General features: G+C 39.0%; 1 protein-coding gene across 3 annotated transcripts in view; it reads left to right on the forward strand.

Moving 5' to 3' along the window:
- The first annotated feature begins 7,594 nt into the window (after window positions 1–7,594).
- Erap1 (endoplasmic reticulum aminopeptidase 1) overlaps window positions 7,595–21,460 on the forward strand; it is a 36,792-nt gene continuing 22,926 nt past the window's right edge. The window contains exons 1-4 of one of the 3 annotated variants that reach the window (XM_048424626.3): window positions 7,595–7,724; window positions 12,196–12,739; window positions 16,707–16,845; window positions 19,455–19,589. In XM_048424626.3, the coding sequence (XP_048280583.1) occupies window positions 12,213–12,739; window positions 16,707–16,845; window positions 19,455–19,589 (801 nt within the window). In that variant the 5' untranslated portion in view covers window positions 7,595–7,724; window positions 12,196–12,212. Of the gene's footprint in view, window positions 7,725–9,135; window positions 9,157–12,195; window positions 12,740–16,706; window positions 16,846–19,454; window positions 19,590–21,460 lie in introns of those variants that run through there. The other 2 variants (XM_048424621.3, XM_085676927.2) reach the window with 2 other exon arrangements.

A 21,460-nucleotide genomic window follows, 5' to 3' on the forward strand; every position in this document is an offset into this window, starting at 1 on the left:
TGCTGTATATTGTTTTTACTATATTTAGATATGATCCTTGTATCCCTACCCTCTCGAAGAACTTTATCATAAAAGGGTGTTGAATTTTGTCGAATACTTTTTCAGCATCTAAGGAAAGAATCATATAGTTTTTTTCAGTTTTTTTTACATGATAAATTACACTGATAGATTTTTGTATGTTGAACCAGCCATGTATCTCTGGGATGAAGCCTACTTGATCGTAATAATTTTTTTGATGTGTTCTTGGATTAGGTTTGCCAGTATTTTATTGAGAAGTTTTGCATTGATGTTCATGAGTGAGATTGGTCTGTAATTCTCTATCGTGGTTGAGTCTTTGTGTGGTTTTGGTATCAGGGTAACTGTAGCTTCATAACAAGAGTGGCAGTGACGCTTCTGTTTCTATTATGTGAAACACCTTAAGGAGTAAAGGTATCAGCTCTGCCTGGACTTTCTGGTAAAATTCTGTATTAAAACCATCTGGTCCTGGGCTTTTTTTGGTAGGGAGGATTTTTATGACAGCTTCCATTTCCTCACGACTATTTTAATTGTTTACCTGGTCTGATTTAATTTTGGTATATTGTATTTATCTAAGAACAAGTCCATTTCTTTTACATTTTCCAACGATGTGGCATATAGGACTTTGTAATAAGACCTAATGCTTATCTGAACTTCCTCAGTGTCTGTTGTTATGTCCCCCTTTTCGTTTCTGATCTTGTTAATTTGCACATTCTCCCCACCTTTTGATTAGTTTGGATAGGGGCTTGTCAATCTTGTTGATATTCTCAAAGAACCAGCTCTTTGTTTCATTGATTCTTTGAATTGTTTTCTGCATTTCTATTTTGTTGATTTTAGCCCCCAGTTTTATTATTTTCAGTCTTCTACTCCTCCTGGGTGAGTCTGCTTCTTTTTTTCTCTAGAGCTTTCGGCTGTGCTGTTAAGTCTCTAATGTGAGCTTTCTCTGTTTTTATAATGTGGGCACTTAGAGCTATGAACTTTCCTCTTAGCACTGTTTTCATAGTGTCCCATAGGTTTGCATATGTTGTGTCTTTATTTTCGTTGAATTCAAGGAAGACTCTAATTTCTGTCTTTATTTCTTCCCTGACCCTGGGGTGGATCAGTAGTTGACTGTTCAGTTTTCATGAGTTTGTAGGCTTTCTCAGGGTAGAATTATTGTTAAATTCTAACTTAATTCAATGGTGATCCGATAAGACACAGGTGGTTACTAATATTTTTTTTTTTTAGCATCTGTGGAAGTTTGCTTTGTTACTGAGTATGTGATCAATTTTCAAGAAGGTTCCGTGAGATGCTGAGAAAAAGGTATATTCTTTCCTATTTGGGTGGAATGTTCTATAGATGTCTGTTAAGTCCATTTGATTCATTACCTCAGTTAGTTCTCTTATTTCTCTGTTAGGTTGCTGTCTGATTGAACTGTCCATTAGTGAGAGAGGAGTGTTGAAATCACCCACTATTAGAGTGTGGGGTTTGATGTCTGCCTTGAGTTCAATTAATGTTTCTTTTACATCAGTGGGTGCGTTTATATTAGTGGCATAGATATTCAGTATTGAGACTTCCTCGTGATGATTTGTTCCTGTTATGAGTATAAAGTGTCTATCTCCATCTCTTCTGATTGATTTTAATTTGAAATCAATTTTGTTAGATATTAATATGGCTGTACCCACTTGTTTCTTTGGACCATTTGATTGAAAAACCTTTTCACAACCCTTTACTCTGATGTAGTATCTGTCTTTGAAGTTGAGGTGTGTTTCTTGTAAACAGCAGAATGTTGGATCCTGTTTTCGCATCCAATCTCTTAATTGGTGCCTTTCTATAGATAAATTTAGTTCATTGATTATTAATGAATTATTATTGAATGATTATTGAATGAATTGAATGATTATTAATGAATTATTAGTTCATGTATTATTAATGACCAGTGGTTGTTAACTCGATTACTTTTATTTATTTATTTATTTATTTATTTATTTATTTATTTTGGTGGTAGAGTTTGTGTGTTTCCCTTCTTTGAGTTGTGCTGGTGAAGGGTTTTTAGATGTCTGAGTTATTTTGGGCAATGTTGGGATCCTTGGGTTGTGATTTTCCTTCTATTACTTTCTGTAAGGCTGGGTTTGTGGCTACGTATTGTTTAAATTTGTTTTTATCCTGGAATATCTTGTTTTCTCCATTTTGGTGAATGACAGCTTGGCTGGGTATAGTAGTCTGGGGTTGTATCCATGGTCTCTTAATTTCTGCAGCACATCTATCCAAGACCTTCTGGCTTTCATGGTTTCCATAGAGAAGTCAGGTGTATTTCTGATAGGTTTACATTTATAAGTTACTTGACCTTTTTCCTTTGCAGCTCTTAATGTTCTCTCTTTATTCTGTATGTTTTGTGTTTTGATTATTATATGGCGAGGGAATGTTTTTTTTGGTTTTTGTTTCACTTCCAGAAAAAAACAAAGCAAAACAAAACACAGATGTAGGCAGAGACTGCTTTTTCATTTCCAGGTCACTTAGACATGAAATAATCACACAGAAAATATATTATTTGCAATACTGTTTGGCCAATAGCTAAAGTGTATTGCTATCTCTCTCTCTCTCTCTCTCTCTCTCTCTCTCTCTCTCTCTCACACACACACACACACACACACACACACACACACACACACACACACACACATATATATATATATATATATATATATATATATATATATAGTGTATCGCCACAAGGTTGTGACCTACTGGCAAGATTCCGTCCAGTGTCTGTCTCCTGTGTCTGCATCTGTCTCCTGCAATGGCTCCATGACTTCTCCCTGACTCCAGCTACTCTCTTTATATATCTTTTCCACCCTGGCTATATTCTGTTAAGCCATTGGCCAAAGGAAGCTTCTTTATTAACTACCTGGGACCATGTTGGTATCTGAGGGCCATGTTGCTGCCATGGTCTCACTAATCTGGATGGCCTGTGCTGCCATCAGGTCCATGATGATGTCCAGCCAGAGCTTCTGCAGAGAGCCATGCCTGGTTTCATATTCCTGTTGCAGCTGGGGTCTGTGTTGATGTCCATGGCCCTTGTTGCTATGGGAGTATTGGGAACCATGCATGTTGAAATCCAAGGGCCACAGTGATTCACAGCATACAGAGGGGAATCCCGTATCACAGAGAATGTGCTGCAGGAGCAAAATTTGAGCAAATGCCTTAGATGCAGACAATTTGAAGACAGGTAAATAAAATTTAAAGCAGTCCAGACATTTTTGCAGATTTTCTATTCTGTCAACTGTGGTTTTGTGCCTATAGTTTGACCAGTGATTTAAAAGATCACCTTATCCCATATCTTCTGGCCCAATCCTGATGTGCCAAGGCATGTAACTCCCCACTTGTGATTTTTTTTCCTTGAAAAGCCTGCCATCCCCAGGGTTTGCTGCAGGACTTCCTCCATTCACTGTGTTGGTATGTTGGAGAGTTGTGGTCAGAGCTCAAGCTTGCCAAACCAGGATCCTTGTGTGTTTACATCAGAAATTGGCTCCATGGTTTACTGGGGGTTCTTCAACATGGGCATAGCAATAACAAGCCACATATTTTTAGTCCTCTAAACAAGTTTGTTTGACCCATCAGCATTGGACATGCTTGGTTATATTTGGGCGGGATGTATGTTGGCAGGAAATATGTCTGGATTTATGCTTGCCCCTGATTGGACCTGATTGGAAATGCAATAAATTTATGGGTTTTCCTTTTTAAGCTCTTGTCATACTTGATTTTGTCCATTTCCCAGGAACATGGGTATAAACCAAGCCACAGCCCATCCTCCTGCCCAGTATTTAAAGTTTGTTTCAAAACTGACTTTAAACTGTGATAATGGTCTTATTCTCCATTGGTAGGTGGATATGGGATTCCCCTTTGTATGCTGTGATTTCTATTGATTAATAAAGAGACTGCATTGGTCTGTGATAGGGCAGAGTAGAGCCAGGTGGTGAAAACTGAACTGAATGCTGGTAGAAAGAATGCAGAGTCAAGAGACACCATGGAGATGCCAGAGGAGAAAGACATAAACTGCCAGCCAGAACCTTGCCAGTAGACCCTGAGCCTTGTGGTAAAAATATAAAATAATAGAAATGGGTTGATTTAATATGTAAAGTCTTTCTAGGAATGTGCTAGAGTCATTGGTCAAATAGTGTTTCAAATAATATAGTTTCTGTGTGATTATTTGGAGAGTCTGGGCTGCTGGGACCTCTAACAACAGATTGGTGCTCCAACATGTGCAAGCTAAATCCACCTAAAACCTGAGTGGGGCTTGGAAAGGAATTCTAGACACTAATAAACAAAGTTTAGCTGCATTTTTTTCGGATGGGCTCTGCTTGCTGAAAGCATGTTGCAGTTCCTTTAAGTAAGGTCTTGTTGAATCAGTGGTAGCAAAAACAAAACAAAACAACAACAACAATAAAAATCATGTGGTTTCAAAGCAGTGGCATCCTTGTTTGTCAACACAGATGGCACTGACTCTTTCAGGAGGTCCAGCCAAGGGACATTTAAATAGGGTTTGTAAGAAAGCATATTACAAACTGCTTAATGGCTCAACATAGAGCTGTTGCATACTTGGAACTGGGGTGGTGTGTGCAGCACACAGAGGCAGTGACCATGCCTCTGCCATGTTCAACTGGGTGGAGCCAAAAGGCAAAGCATCCTTACTCCTAGTCATGCTGACACTTAGCTTTTTAAGAAGTGCTTAGTATTTTAAGAAGCATTCCTGGACAGAAAAGGATTTCAGATATACAATAGGACAGATTCAGTCATAAAAGACCTCTAAACAAGATACAGTGTGTTTTAAAAATGTACATAGACTTGGGAGAGAGAAAAAAAGAGTAAAGATCCAGTAAGTGTAATATAAAAGAGTGCAGACTGTTATAGGTTAAAGGAGTAAAGATAATAAAATAAATATTAAACTTGAAGAAAAAGTAATAGATTAAGAAAAATAAGCCACATAAAGATTGAATATACACAGAGAATCTGAATTATGTTTATTATTGTGTTTTCTTTGAATTTTTTGACTATGAAGGAGGTAAGGTAAGTATGGACAGGCATTTCATTGTATGGGTTGCTAAGTTAAGCCAACATATAAATTTTTAAAGGTGTCTTGATTTCAGAATTTAAGTCTAAGGCTATGTTACTTTGGAAAATGGGTTCTTATTTTGTTTCCAGAGAAGATGATAACCTATGGATTACTTCCAGACTAATGTGGTTTGATGGACCAAGACCCTCCGATAGGTCACTGTGAACACTCCCAAAAGTTACTTCATTCAGCAAAAAGTGGAGGCAGTTTGAAGAGAATGATGCCCAAGCTCCCTAAATGATTGTTTATAAATGTTTGTTTACATTTAAAAAGGGGTATGATATAGAGAAGAATCGTTTGTATTGGTATGAATCAATTTAAGATCAATTCTGTTATGTGTGTATTTCTGCTCTTGATTGAGGTATTGTGTGCACAGCTCATTTAAAACTGTAATATATAATTAATAAATACAGGTTAATAGTCATCTATAATAGTCTAGCTTGTAGTCATGATGTTAGGCTTTATAGATAGATAGATAGATAGATAGATAGATAGATAGATAGATAGATAGATAGATAGATTTCAGTTAGACAGGTATTCTTCAAATCTTTCAGAGACCTACAGAATATAGCATTTAAAATGTTCTAAAAATTTAGGACTTTTCATGACAACGAGTCACATCTGCCCCTGGCAAGACCAATTACTTCAAGAGGATGATGGGCACAGAAGAGGCTCCTCATGGAGTTGGTTATCCATTTGGGCAAGAAACTGCTCTTGCCTGGACTGCTTGATGTTATCCTATATGAACTGGACATGCAGGGTTCAAGAAAAATGACTTCTGAAGCTTCCTAAAGAAGGTGAGACAGTCCTTCCGGGTTTCTGCTTCATGAAAGAGTCTGTCAGACATTATGTAGGACACAGAAGAAAGTGACTGTAAACTGCCAATATAGGTGGAACTGTCTTTGAAATTTCCTCCTTCATGGAAAAGTCTTCTGGATACTATGAGCCTGTAGGCTAAAGATGAAATGGATGCTCCAGCAATACAGAAAAAAATCAGAGTGACTGTCCTGGCAGCGGGATGTCTTTGTCAATTCTAGAGTTTTAGAAGTTGTTTACTTAGGTAATATTATATCCTTCTGGAGTCTTTGATGGAGTTGAAGAATATATAGTTATAATTATAGTTTTCCCTAGTTATAATAAAATATAGTACATATAAATATTGTAACTGTAATTCTTTTTTGATACCTGTTTTTATATGTAATTTTACTATGTTAAAATTAAAACCTTGCTTTTCATTTAGAGAGAAAAGGGGAGGTGATGATGAAGGATTTCCCTCTGTATGCTGTAATTCTATTGATTAATAAAGAAACTGCATTGGCCTGTGATAGGGCAAAGTAGAGCAAGGTGGGGAAAACTAAACTAAATGCTGAGAAAAAAAGGCGGAATCAAGAGACACCATGAAGCTGCCAGCGGAGAAAGACACTACAAAGCTAGAGCCTTACTGGCAGGCCCTGAGCCTCATGGTAAAATATAAAATAGGAGAAATGGATTGATTTAATATGTAAGAACTAGCTAGGAATATGCTAGAGTCATTGGCCAAGCAGTGTTTCAAATAATTTAGATTCTATGTGATTATTTCGGGAGTCTGCACAGCCAGGAAACGAACTAGGGGCCTCTAGCATCGGTAGGTGTCCTTTCTCTTTCCCTCTGAGTATTACTGAGTTTGGTAGTTTCCTTAGTTTTCATTTTATAGACACTATAACTAAACTTAAAACTTTAATTCTCAACTCGAAGATCAGCGTTTTCAAAATCACAGGTAGTGTTTGGAAATATAAGTTAGTGCTGCCAAATCTACTCTTACACCCTATTCTGTATAGCTCTTTGATACTTTAAAACTAAACCACAGTTAGTGTAACCGCATAACTCTAAGCCAAAGTGAGCGAGCAGTGCTGTTACCTTGTTGCTTGCCCATTGGCCAGTTCTTTCCTGCCCAGTTCACACAGAGACAGTGACTTCCTCCTGTATTTTCAAGAGATTTCTGTCTTGTTTGGTCCACGGAGGTTGTGTAAAGTTGGGGACAGACCACCAAAGTCTAATAAACCAGAAGCAAAATTTATTTCAGGAAAAAAAACAGATTCCAGAAAAAAAGACAATTAAAAATTAAAATAAAAAATCTCCATGGGGTCCTTCCGGGGACTAATCACAACAAGGGACTTCCGGGTTTTTTCGGGGGGCGGGACAAGGCTATCAGTCACTTGCAGAAAGGAAATGATGAACATCTTCTCCATCCAATGGTGTCCCTTCAGGCTTGGCAGGAAAAAAACAGTTTGAATGCACCAACTTTACACATTGCTGAGATCATTTCACTACTGAAGTTCGCAAACTAAACACACCATAAGACACACAGGAAAAAACACTTTGCGTTCCGCGAGGTGCGCCTCCCTGCTGATTGTTCTGCCAGCCCTGAAGCATTCATTTCCAATCCGGGTTCCTAAATTTGGGCCCCGGACATGCGGTAGCCCTGGTCAGGACGCACCCTGGGCTCGCTCTCCTTTAGCGCCTCGGTCGGGGAAAACCCGCGCCTGCCGGTTGCCTTGGCCCCTCGCGCCCTCGCTGCCTCTGCGCAGCTCCACTTTCACTTTCGGTCGGAGAGCGAGGTTGACGGGCCGAAGTGAAGGTGAGGCGTCTTGGCCAGGCCGAGGGGTGCGCGGGGCCGGTGGGGTACCGGGCTGCGGGCAGCTGCGGGAGGGCTCTGGATAGCTCTCCTGGGCGGGACTAGGACCGGCGCGGTGTGTTGCGTGCAGGGGTTCGCAGCGCGCTTCTCCGCGCGGACGCAGCTGGAGGCTGGCCCGCTGCTGCATTCCCCCGCCCCCCTCCACTAAGGCCTAATGGCGACCAGGGAGGGAGGGGTGGACCTGGGGTTCAGGCCTTGGAGGTCACCTTGAGGGTGTTCAGACGAACGGGGGCTCAGAGGAGAGCATGGAATGTCTTGAAGGCCAGTTCCTTACCTCGGACTCCTGTACTCCCTGGCGAACCCCACCACCGAGTCACTACTTAACCTTTGTAGAGACTAAGTTGTGTTTGAGCAGAGTGAGTGCTTGCTTTTTCTGGGCGCTTCACTCACAAGGTATGCTGCTGGAGTAGTTAATTTCATAAGAGGAAGGAAAGGAGCAAGGAAGCAAAAGCTTTCTTAAGCTTTTGATGACAGTTCTTTGGGTAACTCAGCTTTGGAAAGAAAACTTTTTGTTTGTTTGTTTTTTGTTTTTGTTTTTGTTTTTTTTTTATGCCAGAATTACTGTTGGTTCCGTATATGGCAAATAATTAAATTGGCCATAGTTGTCACAGCTCCCACCTCCATTCCTTTCTTGCCCAGATGTGGAAATATATCTTGAATTAGAAGCTTTTTAAGGTGGACCTAATAGAAAAATTCTAGTATACTCACATGGATTTAAATCCACATTGAAATAATTTGCCAGCAGTGATGAGCTGTTTCCAGTGCTTGTTAACTTTACTGTTTGGATTATACTGGGTGAAGTTAAGAAGCACTTGTGTTCCTGATTGTTCATTTATTTTGCATTGGTTGCCCTAATACAAATGGAACATCATCCAAACACTTGTATTTAACTTCCTTGAGGAGCACGAAAAGTCAGAATCATCACAGACAGCTCAGTAAGATTTCTAAAATGGCACTCTTGAGTTAAATTTAGGAGATAGAGCCTGCCACAAGTTAACAATGAACAATTTTTCAGTTTCATCATATGAAAAAGGGAAGTAATTTACGGTGTTCTTGAAATTACAAAGACCATACATAGGCTCTTAATAAATATTTGTGTTATCCATTATTGAAAAAACTTAAGTTTATTTTGATATTTACAGCAACCTTGTGAGGGGGGTATTGCTCATTTTACACATAAAGAAAATAAAACAAGAACTAAAGTAACCTCACCAAGGTTACTTTTTAGAGAAAGACTAAAAGCCAGATTGTCCTTTCTGCCTATGCATACTTGTGCGTGTGTGTGTGTGTGTGTGTGTGTGTGTGTGTGTGTGTATGATTATGAACTACTAGATCAAGATGACAAGTGTGAAATGCTGGTGGTGCTTCATCAGAGGTCAGTAGTTTTTATTTTCTCTTTGACTTCTGTTCTTTTTAATTGTTAGTGAAGCAGTTGCATATATTGAATAAATTATTGTTTTAGGGAGCTTATTCCCCATGTGTTACTCTTAGAGGATGTTTAATAAAGCCAAGTCTTAGAAGATCATTCAGACTATGAAATGCTATTTTGAAATGAACACTTACCCTAGCTGAGAACAGCCACTTTTCAAGGAAAGATCTAAACATACTGGAACATGATCTCAGATTGGTGGGGATTAGCCAAAGAATTTTAACAGTGAAACACCTCTCATATGCAAGTTATCCTTTTAGGTCCTGTGGAAGATGAAAAGATAGATGCATTATCGCTCTCTCACTTAACTTTCAAATTTTAGCTCTTTCTTTTATTTATAAACTGATTGGCCCATTAGCTCAGGCTTCTTATTAACTAATTCTTATAACTTACATTAGCCCATAATTCTTGTTTGAGTTAGCTACGTGGCTAGGTACCTTATTCGACAAGGCAGTCACATCTTGTTTCTTCTGTGGCTGAGTCATGACTGCAGACTAGGATTTCCTTCTTCCCAGAATTTTCCTGTTCTCATTGACCCACCTCTACTTCTTTCTGGTTGTCCTGCCTCTACTTCCTGCCTGGCTATTGACCAAACAGTGTTTTATTAAAATATAATTGACAGGTTACAGACCATTGTCCCACAGTAACCCCCCACCACCCCTTTTAAGGAACAAAACCACTGAATCTAATATCCTTTGTTTAGCTTTTCTGCTGACCATTATTCATAACAACTTGTAACCAACATTCTAAATAAAGGAATATATCCATAGTCCATTTTTGTTTTGGAATGTGGGCCTAGTTTTCCAGGCTACTTCCTGTTGGTTGGGGGTGCTGATAATCTTATGGGGACCTAAAGAAAATTTAGAATTATCATCAAGTCATGATTGGATGTGATACTTGATCACCTCAGGCAGCAGTCTTGAATCTGTTCTGGATGTAGAACTCAGACATCTGGCCATTCAGAGTTTTTGCAGGTGTTCTTTCTTGTTCAAACCTGATTTTTCTTAACTCAGAATGAATCCTCAGCCTCTCATTTCCTGTGGAAACAAAAACAAAACCTCTTCTCCAAAGTAACATACCTTTTGACGTCAATTTTGAAGTCAAGGTATTTTCAAAATACATATCTTAGATGAATTCAGTAGCACTTATAAACAAATATTTTTGGCAGCTGTTGCTTCTTTCTAAGCATTCAAACAATTCCAAGAGAACATAATAACTACAATATCCAGATTCTCTGTGTGTTTTCCATCTTTACATGGCTTTATTTTAAATCTATTTCTTTTATTTTTAATTTTTGGCTTTTTGAGACAGGGTTACTGTGTTTTTTTGTCATGGAACTCACTCTGTAGACCAGGCTGTCCTTGAACTCACAGAGATCCACCTGTCCCTGCTACTGGGATTAAAGGTGTGTGCTGCCATACCTTGAACTCACAGAGGTCTGCCTGCTTCTGTCTCCCAAGTATTGGGATTAAAGGTGTGTGCTACCACACCCAGCTACTTTCTTTCTTTCTTTTTTATTTTAAGGACTTTAACCTTTTTGTTTTTTCTCCAAAGCCTGAATATATTTTTAACACACTGTAAAGCATTTAAAGGTTTTTTTCATCTTTGAGTCTCTCTTTACTGTGTATCTCTTTCTTTTTCTGACCACATGAGTCTTTAATTTGCTAAGCAATCTGGCTAGGATTAAAGCTGTGGCTTTGACAGCTGGACCCAGCCTATTCTTTAGCTTTCTGAGATTCCAACCTCTTGGTGGAGGTACCACAGGAGCCAGGTTTATTGCCACAACTCTATGGCGTTTCAAGGTCCCTGCCACTTACTTCAAATGCAGTACTTGTTATGCCCTGCTTTAAGCTTGTCTCTTAGGAATCCTTTCTTAGTCGGATTTTTCTTTGGGCTCCCGACTCACAAATAATGACATGGAGATTTATTAATTATAAAAACTCAGCCTGTAGTTTAGGCTTTTTTTTTTTACTAACTAGCTCTTTTTCTTAAAAAAAGAGTATTTATTGTGAATACAGAGCTCTGTCTGCATTTTGCCTGCATACCAGAAGGAGGCATTAAATCTCGTCACAGATGGTTACTAGCCACCATGAGGTGGCTGGAAATTGAACTCAGGACCTCTGAAGGAACAGTCAGTGCTCGTAACCTCTGAGTCATCTCTCCAACCCCCTAACTAGCTCTTATAAGTTAAATTAACTCGTATTTTCATTAATCTGTGTTCTATCATGTGTCCTTATCTCTCTTTATCTTGCACCTCCTGCTTATTTTCTTGATGTTTCTTTGCCCTGCTTAGTATTGTGGACACCCACTTCAGTTCAGACAAGTCAGCTTCAAAGCTGCTGACGTGTTATAGGGTCTATAGGACATCACTGTAGCCAAGACTTCAGCAGAGCTGGATTCTGACTCCAGGACAGAAGACTACTACAAGACTCCACCCGAGGTTGAATGAGCGATGGTGCTTTGCTCATACTCTGCTGCAGCTTTGCCTGACTGCCTTTACCTGTTTAATTCCCAGATGTCCATTTATTGAGCTACTGTAGACCATCTAATATTTCTTCTTTTTTTAATTAAAGTTTGTTCTATTACTTTGTTATTTTATTCTATTATTTTAATTGAACTTAAATACAGTTAAAATTTCAAAGTCAAGTGATGCTTTCTAGTGGGTCTGAAAGTGCTACTAGCCAGTTGTGCTTCAGTTCCATTATTCAGAGACAGAGGCAGGAGGATCACTGCACTCGGAAGGCTAGCCTGCTTTATGTGACAAGTTTCACTACCCGTGGACACACAGTGAGGCTTAGGAACAACAAAAGAGTGAAGAGTTCTCCCAGTTACACAAGGGAGGCAATTTTTAATATCTCAAACTTTTGGAAGATTCCTCTGTGTCTGTTAATTCTTGATTGATGTATTTTGACATTCTATCATAACTTTTAATATTACTGGCTTTTAAATTTTCTTCTCTAAATTTTTCTTTTATTGTTCCTTTAGGTAATTTGAGCAAGGAGATGGTGTCTTTGCTCCTCAAATGGCCACTTACAAACATGTCCTCTTTACTTTCCTTACTGTTGATGTTTTTAGCTGTGTCATCCTTCTCTTGGTGTCAGAGCAGTGATACAGCATCTCCAAAAGCAAGTAATGGGGCCCCATTCCCTTGGAATAACATGAGACTTCCTGAGCATATCATTCCAATTCATTATGATCTCATGATCCATGCAAACCTTAGCACTCTGACCTTCTGGGGAACAACAGAAGTAGAAATCAGAGCCAGTCAGCCCACCAGCACCATTATCATGCATAGTCACCAGCTGAGAATATCTAAGGCCACCCTCAAGAGAGGAGCTGAAGATAGGCTGTCTGAAGAACCCCTGAGAGTCCTGGAGTACCCAGCCCACGAACAAGTTGCACTGCTGGCTTCCCAACCACTCCTTGCTGGACCCCTGTACACAGTTATCATCAACTATGCTGCGAACCTTTCTGAGAGCTTCCATGGATTTTATAAAAGCACCTACAGAACTCAGGAAGGAGAAATGAGGTAACGGGAATTGTTTTCAGCTTCAAGTGTGCCCATACTATCTATCATTTAGATGCTTGTTCCTTTCTAACCGAATTCTGTGCAGTCATATTTTTGTCTTTAACCTGTTAAAGATGACTAAATCTTCTTTGCTTTTTTCACCTTATTTTTCCCTTCCATTTTCATTCCTCTAGCTCTAACAAAGTGAATATCTATTTGTTTATATAATTAGATTTCTGAGCTATAATATATATTTGATTCTTTGTATTAGTTGACCTGTTAGGACAGTTGCCAAAACCTAGGTTCCTTAGTCTTGATTTTTCTCTCAGGTTTGGAGGCCTGTGTTTCCTCTGACTCTGGCTGAAATCTCTCCTTGCTTTGTTGTCTCCTGCTCCTCTCTGCTCTTATCCTTCCTGTGCTCTGTGTACCTAGAATTCAAATTTCAAAATTAGAATACCAGTCATATTGCTTGAGTTCAATAACGTATTAGCTTTATTTCATTTGCAAAGATCCCATTTTCAAATATGGTCACACTTAGACATACTGGAAGTCAGGACCTCAACATGCATTCACAGGTCATATTTTTCTCTTAGTTAATTTTTTTTTTAAAGATGACTCCAATGCCTTGCTTTAGTTCTGCTTTTAAGGAAAGTATGCATTTGGAAAATGTAAACAGCTGTGCTTCTGGGCCAATGTTACCTGGTATGACCAGCTAAGGAATTCATCATGGGCCACAGCAAAACTGAGACTGTGACAAATTTATTGGGATCAATCAGATTTTTGATACCCTCATCAGAAACAGAGTATAGACACAATTACCAGGATCAATACAACTGTAGGTGCCAGGATACAGTGATATTTGTTGTTGGGAGCATAACAGGAAGGTCTGTGTGCCCACAAATCTCTAGAGAAACCAGGAATATTAAGCACAAAGGATTGTCTTTCCAATGGAAAAGAGGAAAAGCCTATTCTATCCAGAAAGCCGAGACTTGGAAGTGGTGATCTGTATTATCTGTTGGGCCAGGCTATATCAAGCTCCCACAACCAGGACCAGAGGTGGCCAATAGTTCAAATGATCTCTACATTATACGTATGAGGACACCAGGCCAGACCCTTAGGCCCTTAAACTAGTATAGGTAGCGTATCTCTAGAAACTATCTTCTTGGAAGAAATGATATGTACCCTGAGTTGAGTTTCAATGTAATTACCCTTCCTTGTTGTAGGAGGAAAACGAACTGGCAGCCTCCTATAACATTTCCTCGTACAATGGGAATTGTATTACACCAGGAAACTTTCCCCCAAATTATCCATTGGGAATAAACCACTTGTTAAACTTCCCAAAGGGTGATCCATGTTGATAAAGTCAATCTGCACCAGGCTTTCATTCTTATCCCTGCCTGGATACCTGCAGAGACACCTTTCCATTGCCCACCCCCTCCCCACACAGTTTGCTAGCTATGCAGGGTACACAGTATTAATGTGTAAGACCAATTGTCCTGTCTACCTTCCATGCTTTCTTGATTTTTAAGGGAACATAGTAAAAAAAAAAAAAAAACACAAATCAGTCTGAAAGCTTCACTAGGTGAAGGATTTCCTCTATTTCTCAGGATTTGAAAGGCACACAATGCCCCAGAAACCAGGGACTCTAACTTGAAAAACCCACAATGATACCTCTCAAACAGTTAGGCCAGACCAACTGAATGATTCTCTGTAGTGAAGCTCTGTTTTTAGTAGTTTTTATTTTTATTTATCCTTGAAAGTGTTTTTGCCTGCATGTATGCTTGTGTACCACATATGTACCTTGTGCCTGAGGAGGCCAGAAGATGACATTGGATCCTGTGGGACTGGAGTTACATTGTTTATGAGCTGTCATGTGCATGCTACGAATCAAACCCAAGTGTCCCGGAAGAGCAACCAGTGTTCTTTAATCAACCATACACCACTACAGACCTCAAATTAGGAATGAATTTCTTTCTTCGTCTTTCTTCCCCTCCCTCCTTCTCTTCCTTCCCTCCCTCCCTCTCTTCCTCCCTCCCTCCCTTCCTTCCTCCTTCCTTCCTTTCATCCTTTCTTTCTTTCTGTTTGTAGGATGGATCTCACTTTATACCTCAGACTGGCCTTGAATTCACAGAAATCTACCAGCTTCTGCTTCCCAAACGCTGAGCTTAATGTACATAACCACATCTGGCCTATTTAAGGAGGTCTTATGCCAAATTTTAACATCAATATTTTTGTAGATTATGTTGAGTCCATATTCTTTTGATAAAATAAAAGGTCAAAATCAGATTATTCCAAGAAAATTTCATAGCCCCTAGGAGATATTCTTGCAGATTTATTCCTGGATATTCATGCATGTTACTATATGAAAATGAACTCATATTTTCTACTTTAGAAGCAAGGATTTAAAATGTTTTTTATCATTGTACATCATGTCAGTGATTTTATTGAAATCTATTAATTTATATAATATCTAATGTATAGAAATTAAGTTGTTTCAACTTTATAGTGTCAACAATCATTTAAAGAATACCGTTATATATAATGTAAATAAATATTCATGAGAATAAAACCAATAAGCCAAGAGTCTACAATCTCCTGAAAAACCCTGTTTTCTTTCTTCTGACTAAGGTCCTCATTTAAGAGCAAATTGTTAAAAAAATGATGTCTCCCTCAGTTCTTACTTATTTACTCATTAAGACAGTAGAACAATTTTAGGCATATTTATTAATGATATATGTTTCCTTTCTAAATTGCTTATCTCTGAGATTCCATTATGTTATTGAGTGTTTTCTAATCAGTTTAGAGTTCATTGTCAAAGTCTTCTTCCTTTCATATTTTTCTATGTATTTTTTTGATAACAGATTTTGTTATAGAATTTTTCTTTTGCCCGTTTCTTTTGTTGTATTTGTATGAATGTGTGTACATGTGTGTGTATTCACAACTGCACACAGTCAAAGTCAGATGTCTTCTTAGCATGCACTCCTTTCTCCCTCCCCTCCTTCCCTCCTCCTTCTTCTTCCTTCCTTCCTTCCTTCCTTCCTTCCGTCCTTCCTCCCTCCCTCCCTCTCTCTCTCCCTCCCTTCCTTCCTCCCTTCCTTCTTTCCTTCTTACCTCCTCTCCTTTTTTCTTCTTCTCTCCCGCCATCCCCTTCCCTCTCTTCTTTCCTGTTTATTTATTTTATTCCTTCATATGTTTATTTATTTATCAAGCCACTGAACCTGGTTAATATTCATTGATTGGAGAGACTGGATGGCCAGTGACTCTGGGAAGCTACCTGTTTTAGTCTTCCAAGTGTTTGAGTTACAGCTACATGTCTCCATATTCAGCTTTTCATGTGCATGCTAGAGATCTGAACAGGTTCTCATGCCATTTACATAGGTCTTTCTTTACATTAAAAAATATCCTCTTAATCTAGAACTTGGGAAGCAAAGGTAGGTAGATGTAGATGGAAGTTTCTGTTCCTCTTAATCCCGCAGTCATTCAGTCCCAAAGAATCACACAGAGGCTTGTATTGATTATAAACTTTTTGACCTATTAGCTCAGGCTTCTTATTAACTAACTCTTACATCTTAAATTAACCCATTGCCATTATTTTATATTTTACCACGAGTCTCGTGCTTTTTTCCCTCACATCTTGCTTTCTTGGTGGCTGTTGGCATCTGCATTTCTGCCTTCTTCCCAAAATTCTCCTAATCTGATTGCTCAGCCTATATTTCCTGCCTGACTACTGGCCAATCAGCATTTGATTAAACCAATACGAGTGACAAATCACTGCAGTGTGCAAAAGCATTCTCCCACAGATCTCTGTGAATTTGAGGCAGCCTGGTACCTATAGCAAAATCCAGGCAAGCCAGAGCAATACCTGTCCTTAAAAACTTAGCAATCAAATCTAAGATCTTAAATTAACTCTAGGAATTAAGATGCAAATACCTACTTTGGAGACTTTGGTGCACAACCCTTGATTTCATTTTACTTCTTGTGGTTGTAGAATACTTGCATCAACACAGTTTGAGCCCACAGCTGCTAGAATGGCGTTTCCCTGCTTTGATGAGCCTGCACTCAAAGCAAGTTTCTCCATCAAGATTAGGAGGGAACCAAAGCACTTGGCCATCTCCAATATGCCCTTGGTGAGTGTGAACAGCATCTGTTCCTGGGAAATTGCCCTTCTCTGTGATGTCCAATACACCAACATTTCATTTATCTTTTTTTATTTCCTAACAGTTACATTTAATAACTTTTCTCTTCACTTCCAACAAATGTTTTGTTTCAAGCCACATTTTGTTGATAACCAAAGAAAACAATATCCCTTAAAAATTCAGGTTCTCAGTACAATTTACACACATGGAGGAAATTGTCAGGAGTTTACACCAGGTTTAACCGATAGTTTCCTTCACCAAGTGCTTTCACCCCCATTTTCTCCTGTGTTATTTTATGAGATTATTACATAGAAAACTTTATCTAATAAAACCACACAGCATCTTCAAGTGAGGTCAGAAGCTATACCCATAATTTCTCACTGACATAACTGCCTAAGCATGAGCTGAGCAAGGACAACATTATACATGCCAATGTGAACAGGGGGAGCTCACGAGGCTTCCGCCCCACACAAAGAACTACAGACAACTAAGGAATGCTGAGTCTGGGAGAAATAATCCCCCAGGGAAGAGCACACCAATTGGTTATCCAAAACCAAATAACCAAATCTAAATACATGACACTAAATAAAGAAGCTGAAAAGATACATACAAATAGCAATAACAGACTTATATCAGGGTATATTCAGGAATATACACATATGTTCATATAACTACGATGAATGAAAAAAGCAGTCATGTGTTTGGAAGAGAATGGAGGAGTGTATGTAAGGGCATGGAGGGAGGAAAGGTAAGGGTAAATTATGTGATTATATTACAATCTCAAAAATAAAACAAAGTAATAATTTCTATTTAATCTCTGATTACATTAACTATACAGCAGATAATTGTATGTTTGACATTGGATAAACATCCAAAGGAACAGTAGTCTTTTCAGAGCCTGTAATGTCATAGCTGAATAGTAATAGATGCCTTAACTCCCTTATGAGAAGTCATTTCTCTAATTTCAAGGCAGGTGTGGCTAGCACTCACTCAGAATTTTAAAAGTAGCAGGAAGATGTCCATGCCGAAGGAATAAAGCCAGTCACCTACCTCCCTTGTCTCATGATTATGGCTGCTGAGTCCAGCACAGCTGCAGCTGTGGTACAGCTGATGATCATCCTCACTGGGAAACACATGGTTTTGTTGTGGCTCGCAGTTGATTGGCATTAAGTGAGACCCAGGGTAGAATAATCTGTCTAGGATTCTATAGAGTGTCTGACTTCATTATGGTGACCATGACAAAGGGACACAGAACCCCAAAATAATCACATCAACATTACAACTCTGTACTTTTGAACATCTGAAAGATCCTGTTATCAAGCAAAACTCTGCCCATCCTAGAATTCTATGTCCTTTGAAGACTATTATCATTTAACTCTGTTCCTGTTCCCACTTTTGTATATAAATAAACAAATAATTAGACTGCCTTCTTGGAATAAATATGAGATAGACACGCAATGTTATGCTGTTGTTCTGTAGTACAGTAGTGTATTCTCAAATGAGAGTGTTCCAGCTCTAGGAAAATAAAAGAACACCAAGAAATTTGTGGCAAAAAAATCAGAGGCTTCCAGATGGAAGGCAGGGAGCTCTAGAAATACCACAAAGGTAATGGCATTGTAATTCATGGGTTATCCAAGATCTGCCTTGTGAGCACAGGAAAGCCCTAGTGTCATCTTGTTCCCGGAGCAGGAAAGTTTCCCACTGAGATAGTCTAACTGGAATGGTCCAGTTTCCCACACAGATAAGGAGCTGAGAGGAAGAACAGTGGGTATTTTGACGGAATGGAAGGTCCAATTCTTTATACCATGAGAACATTGAAAGTTAGGCAGTCGGCAGGGACTTAAGCACATCTTAATTTAGAATAGTACAATTAAGTTGCTTTGTTATTAATTAGCACGTCAAAAATGGAAATTTTGACTGTGCATATGTAGAAGCCATTTAAACAGAAAGAATAGCTTGAGATTCTTGAGGAGTAAAACTAACTTGTTCAGCATGACTGGTTGAAATTACCAGAAGGTGACCAGCAAGTACAATACTTAGTGACTGCTGGGAAAAAATGAAGGCACAAAAATGGGCAGGTATGGGATGGATCGCAGGAAAGTGTCTGGCCACATGCTCTTCCCCAGGCTGATTCTTTCTCTAAGTTCTCACCTCAGAACTTATTGTGCTGAAGTATTAGGTTTTCTCTCTGGGACCATGCCTCTTAGAATGTTCCCACCAACATGCAACCATTCTTCAAGACAAGCACCCTGGTTGTACTTAAAACCTATTTCAGTAAAACAAGACTGAGATTGGAAGAGAATTTTCATATTAGGAAAAGTCATAGGGCACTTTCAACTTAATCAAAAAAATCAGAAGTTCTTTTTAGGTAGCAAATGGTTATGTATGTATTTGCCCAGTATAGAGTGTACTTATATCCCAATAAAAAAGAAATTGAATCAAATAGTCTGGCCTTGACATCTAAATTCTAGCCAGATTTCAAAGTAATTAAAGAAATACCATGCTATTCCTTTCAATATGTATGTTTGGGAGATTTCTCTTTATAATGTGTGCCAGTGTGTTGAGTGATTAGATTATGTGGTTATTTACTCTGATAATAGGTAAAATCTGTGAACATTGCTGAAGGACTCATAGAAGATCACTTTGACGTCACCGTGAAGATGAGCACCTACTTGGTGGCCTTCATTATTTCCGATTTCAAGTCTGTGAGCAGGATGACTAAGAGTGGGGTCAAGGTGAGCATGTGTTTGCCTCACACGATGATCACCTGTGCTGGTGCTCCTGCTTCCTGAGACTCCCTTAGCCTTAGGAAAAACAGAGTGCCCCTGGCGTGTGTAAGTCATGAGTTGTCTGAATCTGTGCTAATTGGCTCTCTGACCTTGACTATTTTCCTTGTGGAATGTAGATTATGTTTCTTTTAAATGTATAAGTTGTCCAGGCATCATGACAGAGATGGTTAGATCTCTGACCAGTTCAAGGCCAGTCTGGTCTACATAGTGAGTTCCAGGCCAGTTAGGTCTACAGTGTGAGATCCTATCTCAAAAAAACAAGCAAATAAACAAAGAATAAGTAGGTTGTAGTACAACTAGCAGAGGTTTCTAAGCTTGCTTCTGGTTATAAGTGTCCACAACATTGAAGGCAATGGTACTGGTTGTGGGGAGGAGAGAAGATAAAGATGCTTGCTGGCTTGGAGTAGAAGGAGTCTTTGGGAACAGCATTTTGTGTCAGAGGATTTTAGAATGCTGGAATAAAGCCCTTGCTTCAAGCATCATTTTCGTCTGGGCTCAGCACTTTTACCTTCATAATGCTGTCACATGGTCCAGAAAGGAAACATTTTAAATGGGAGCTGAAGTTGCTTCCTATGTTTGTGATGCTGTCGTTGAGGTCTGATAGCTGGGCCACTCAGAATTACTATTTGTTCTTCTAGTGCTGTGGATATTTGAAAGGAGGATTAGTGCCTTAAGTGAAAAGAATATTATAACCTGCCCATTGTTTTGCATGTTTTTTAATGAATCTATTGTTCATGATTTTTATAATGCTTACATTTTTTTCCTTCTCTTCCTTGGAACACATTAAGTATACATATTATATATATACATCCTGGGCATGGCCATCGTCATATCTGTTGTTTTTGTCTATCTTGTTTCTGAAGGCTCTTGTTCATGGTGTCTTATTTTTTGCACTTATTATGGGTTATTGCTCAGTCAAAAGTGAACTCTTCTAGAAAACGTGTCTTCACTCCTACCAGGTGACAGAGTTCTTCCAATCCAAAGATCACTTTAAACGATAGTCTTAGCTTCAAGATCTTTGGTTATCCAGTTACTGAAGTTTCAGCTCTTAAGTACTATAAAGATTCGTTTTAAACTACAGTTTCTTTAAGACTTTCCCATTCTCCTTTGTGCAATACCAATATAGCAAAACCTTTCCTTTCTTCTTTCCTTCCTTCCTTCCTTCCTTCCTTCCTTCCTTCCTTCCTGCCTGCCTGCCTGCCTGCCTGCCTTCCTTCCCTCCTTTCCTCCTTCTTTCTTTCCTCCTTCCTTCCTTTCTTTCTTTCCTTCTTTCCTCCTTTCCTCCTTCCTGCCTTTTTTCTTTCACTTGCAGTTTTTTTTTTGAGAGAATTGCAACTTATTTTTAGTTTATCCATACACTAAGAAAGTAGCCTTTGGAATGTGGTTTTATGGAGAGTTAGTATCTTCTGCTATTCTTACCTTGGCCAGAACCTGGATTTTATCCTTTGTCCCTAGAGTCTCTCAGTGTCATGAGAACAAGAGCTCCAGTCCATCTGTGTTGGACTAGGATCCACAGAGGAAAGACTGTCTGTGGTGCCCTGATGACTTCCTAGGGTTCAGTTGACATCTTTTTTTTTTTTTTTTCCTCAAGACAGGGTTTCTCTGTAGCTTTGGAGCCTGTTCTAGAACTAGCTCTTGTAGACCATGCTGACCTTGAACTAGTAGAGATTCACCTGCCTCTGTCACCTGAGTGCTGGGATTAAAGGTGTGCACCACCACTGCCTGGTCCAATTGACATCTTGCTATTGCTTTCTAAGTCATATTATTGTCATACTATGAAAACATTTCAGAAAACTGCTTTGAACCTATATTTGTAG

The sequence above is a fragment of the Myodes glareolus genome, chromosome 15 (assembly GCF_982192425.1).
Source record: "Myodes glareolus chromosome 15, mMyoGla1.1, whole genome shotgun sequence".
In the NCBI taxonomy this organism is placed as follows: Eukaryota; Metazoa; Chordata; class Mammalia; order Rodentia; family Cricetidae; genus Myodes; species Myodes glareolus.